This window comes from Chlamydotis macqueenii, chromosome 6 (genome assembly GCF_036417535.1).
Source record: "Chlamydotis macqueenii isolate bChlMac1 chromosome 6, bChlMac1.mat, whole genome shotgun sequence".
Lineage (NCBI taxonomy): Eukaryota > Metazoa > Chordata > Aves > Otidiformes > Otididae > Chlamydotis > Chlamydotis macqueenii.
In genome coordinates this window covers 21995797-21999884 of record NC_141561.1, presented here as the reverse complement: position 1 = coordinate 21999884, position 4088 = coordinate 21995797, and the positions used below count along the sequence as shown (strand labels likewise).

Below are 4088 nucleotides of genomic sequence, written 5' to 3'. Positions count from 1 at the left end.
GGTAACAAGCAGCTCACCCTCAAATGCTGCAATTTCACAGAAAGTTAGCGTACGGAAAGCACGTTTTGGCTCTGCTGTGCCACAGCCAACCTCAGGCTGGGCACGGCTGGTTGTCGCAGGCCCTGTGGCCCGGCGCTCTCTGAGCAAGGGCATGATTGACTTTGCTGCCTACCTCCGCTCAAACGTACACCCCAGTCTGCAGTACTTGACCCCCGCGTTCGCTCCCCGTGCTGGCGCTACGCGTTTCCCTTTTCTCTCTTTCCTTCATGAGTAGGAAACAAAATGATGACAATAATTTAAAATAATAATAAAAACCCAAACAACAGGCCAACGCCAGTCCGAAGAAGCTAGGGATTTTAAAGGTGTTTACCATGAGCAGCTCCCCGGTCACCGTGCGCTGGGCTCCGCTTGGCCGCGGGGGCGAGGCCGGGCCCGGCCGCGCCAGCGCCCGCCGCCCCCTCGGCGGGAAATGGCGGGAAGGCGGCGGCCGCGCGCGGAGAGGCCCGGCGCTCTGCGAGGGGGGAGGCGGGGGCGAGCCCGGGGAGAAGCAAAGGAAACCGGCGCGGCGGGAGCTTCTCTGCGTGACCCCAGTGTTAACGTGTTTATTTCACGCTGCAGCCGCGGGTCGCTTTACAGAAACATCTCATGCTGGACCCCCGCACGGGGCCGAGGACGAGGAGAGAAACACTTGTATCGGAACAGAACTATTAAATAACCTGTACACAAAGCTTCAGTCTTTTCCCCTGAAAGCACCGAGGGCCGGGCACCGGGGTGGCCCCGCTCCCGCCCCAGCGCCCGCGGCCTCCCCGTCAGCCGCGCCCCGGGGCGGGGAGGGCGCCTGTCCCGTGCCGAGGGCGCGCGGCGGCGGCCCCGGGGTCCTACGAGCGTCCGGTCCCGGGCCCGAGGGTCCGCGGGGGCCGTGGCTCCTCCCGCCGGCCGGGCCCGACGCGAAGTCCGCGAGCCGGCCGCCCTCTCTCCCGCCGCCGCCGCCCTGGTCCCGGCCGCGCGGCTGAGCGGCGCCCTCAGCCCAGGTCCCCGCCGCGGCACGGAGAGGCTCAGCTCGGCCCGCAGGTGCGACGGCCGCCGCTGCCGCCGGGCCCGGTCCGGTCCTGCCCCGCCGCCCGGCGGTCACAGGTCGCGACCGTCCTCCCGCTTGACGCCGTCCGCCGCCGCCTTCAGCTTCTTGTTCTGGTGGGTCTTGACGTGCTTGGCCAGGTGGTCGCTGCGCATGAAGCGCTTCCCGCACTCGGGACAGACGAAGCGCTTCTCGCCCGTGTGAGTCCGCAGGTGCCGCTGCAGCTCGTCGGAGCGGGTGAAGCTCTTCCCGCAGAAGAGCCAGTTGCAGACGAAGGGCCGCTCGCCCGTGTGCCAGCGCAGGTGCGCCTTCAGGTGCGAGGTCTTGCCGTACACCTTGCCGCAGCCCGGGATGTGGCAGACGTGCTGCTTCTTCTTGCCCGGCTCCGCCTCCGGGGCGCTGCCCGCGGCCGACTGGCAGTTGGGGCAGCGGCAGCGGCGGCACCTCCTGGCCGTGGCCGCCAGGGGAGACTTGGTCTGCAGCAGGGCGGCGATCTGCGTCTGGTACTGGGCGAAGTCCGAGCGGCCCAGCACCAGGCTCCGCGGCAGCGCCGCCGCCGCGGGGAAGCGGTGGCCGCAGCCGCCCGGGGGGCCGGGCTGCTGGATGCTCCACCAAGGGATGTCCTCGGGCGGCGGGTTGGGCGAGAGCTGCCGGCAGGGCTGCGCGGGCGGCAGCAGGTTGGAGTAGCCGGGCGGCAGGGCGGCCTGCGCGGCGTAGGGGACGTAGGCGGGGGGGCAGCTGGACGGCAGGGCGGCCATAGAGGAGGGCAGCATCTTGACGGGGGAGAACTCGTAAGGGTAGGAGGGGTCCGCCGGGGGGGTGAGGGGCAGTTCGTGCGCCCCCCCGAAAGAGGGCTGCAGGTGGTTCTTCTGAGGGGTCAGCCCCAGGCTGGGGTGCGGCGGCGGCAGCCCCCCCGGGGAGTGCGCCGGCATCTCGCCGCTCCACGGGTGGAAGATCCTGGAGGGGGATCCCAGCGTCGGGTCGTAGGAGACCGGCAGGAAGTCCGAGGGCGGTGCGCCCGGCTGTCCGATCCGGCTACAGGTGGCGGCCAGAAGAGCCAGCGGCGAGTGCTTGGCCAACTCTGGGGAGGCGCTGGGGGTGCGGTCCTGCGCGGCAGCGGGAGGGAGGGAGGAGAGCGCGTTACTCGCCGCCCGCCGCCGCCGCCCCGCGGGAAACTTGCTGGGCCCCTGCCCGCGCGCTGCCGGAGGCGCCCCGCCGCCCCCTGCAAACTTCCCAAACAGCGCGCGCGGAGCGGGCAGGACGGGCCCGGCCCCCACCCCACCCCGCCCCGCCCGGAGACCGGTCCCGCCTGCGCCCGCTGCCGCTGGCCCCGCCGCCTCTCCCGGGCCGGGGGAAGCGGCCGCGGCGGGCAGCGGGCGGCCCTCGCCCCGCGCCCTCCCCCCGCCCCGGCGCTGCAGCGGGGCTCCCGGCCGGAGAGGGAAGGTGCCGGCCCGAGGAGCCCGGGCCCGGCCTCTTCACCCCGCGGGGCGCCCCTGTCCACCCCTCCCGGGCCACCGCGGGGGTGAAGCCCCGGGAGGGAGGCGGCAGGCGCCGGCCGCCCCCACGCAAGGCACGTTGCGGCTGCGCCGCTCCGTGGGACGCGGGGCCCTGCCAGCCACCCCGGGCGCGGGTACCGACCTGGAGGAAAGCCTGCAGCGAGTCGTTGCGGAGGACAGCCACGGCGGCCATGGCTCTACTGCGCCCGGGGCGAGGGGAGGGCGCCGGGGCACCGGCGAGGCATGGAGCCGCCGAGGGGAAGGCGAGGAGCTGCCCGGTTCCCCTCTCCCGGTCTCCTTCCCTCTGATCTCTTCGCCTCCGCGGCTGTCCCGCCCCCCCGCGCCGGGCGATCTCCGCGGACTGTCTGACTGCACCAGGATCACCTCCAAGAATTTGATAAGGACTTTGCTGGGCCGCCAGCCAGTCAGAGGGAAGATTTATGGCTTTGAAGTTTGCCGCTACCCAATCATCAAAGAATAGCGGCTCTTTCAGAAGCGAAAGCAAATCCTTTGAATCCACAAAGCTCCTATGGTGTGTTTGTTGGTCTGGATAAAAGAACTGATTATTAGGGGGGATGGGAAGGGAGGAGATAAAGGCGGGACAATTAATGAAGTAATCACTATGTGGGAAATGTATATACACAAATAATTGGATTTTCTTGATCAAAGGACCCCTCACCGCCTGGAGACCCTCGCACTGGATGTGCAAGACACTGGATCCCCCCCCCCTCTTTTTTCTTTCTTTCTTTCTTTTTTCTTTCTTTCTTTTTTTTTTTTTTTTTTTTTTTTTTGCAATTAAGGATTCCTGGCAGAGCCCTAAAGTGGCAATGTGTCTTTGTTATCGCCCGAGAAATCTGCCTCCGGATTCCGCTGCTAGTGTTTGATGACTCAAAGTAACATCAGGAGCACAGCGAGTTCACCTGATCGGGGCTGGTCGATCCCAGTCGTAAAACTTCCCGGAGGAATTGTCGGTGGTTCCTCCCCGCTCCCTCCCTCCCTCCGCCCGCCCTTCCCCCGAGGCTAAGGGATATGCCCTCAGTATGACTCCGCAAACAACCGCACGTTTCCCGCACTGGTAGCTGGGTTTGGTTTCCCCTCGCCCCGCCGGCGCGGAACCCTGCGTTATCCGGCGCCCCGGCCCGGCGCGGGGCCAGGCGAGCGGGCTCGGGGCGGGGACGGCGGGGTTGCCACCGGACAGACCGGGACACGGGACGGAAAAGTTTCTTCTTCCCCAGCGGGAGACGGGTGTGGAAGCCGTCCTGTCTTTAGCTGAAGCCGGGAGTCTCTGGACAGCGGCTCTGGAGCGGGGATGCGCGCACGTAGCTGCCGGATTGCGCGCCTGGCGGCCCCGCGAGGCCTGCCCGGCCCGGCCCGGCCCGGGGCCACAGCGGGTCCGGGGGCTCCTCGGGGGCGCGGACCCCGTTACCGGGTCTCTGCCACCACCCCCTCACCCACCTCCTGCCACCAGGCCGGACTGGGCTCTGCCCCCTCACCCTCCGGCCTGTGCCCGCACAGAG

General features: G+C 68.6%; 1 protein-coding gene across 1 annotated transcript; it reads right to left on the bottom strand.

The window, feature by feature from the left end:
- Positions 1–1107: 1107 nt before the first annotated feature.
- Positions 1108–3273, bottom strand: SP5 (Sp5 transcription factor). The gene is made up of 2 exons (XM_086751110.1): positions 2714–3273; positions 1108–2181 (listed from the first exon to the last, which is right to left on the bottom strand). Exons 1-2 carry the CDS (start codon positions 2762–2764, stop codon positions 1129–1131), a joined length of 1104 nt encoding a protein of 367 aa, XP_086607236.1. The 5' UTR covers positions 2765–3273; the 3' UTR covers positions 1108–1128.
- Positions 3274–4088: the final 815 nt, after the last annotated feature.

What these genes read in the sequence shown, in the direction of transcription:
- SP5 (XM_086751110.1), bottom strand. Translation starts at nt 2,764, where the DNA reads ATGGCCGCCGTGGCTGTCCTCCGCAACGACTCGCTGCAGGCTTTCCTC. An exon ending in CGCTGCAGGCTTTCCTCCAG is followed by an intron (nt 2,182 to 2,713) that starts GTCGGTACCCGC and finishes GCTGCCGCGCAG; the next exon opens with GACCGCACCCCCAGCGCCTC.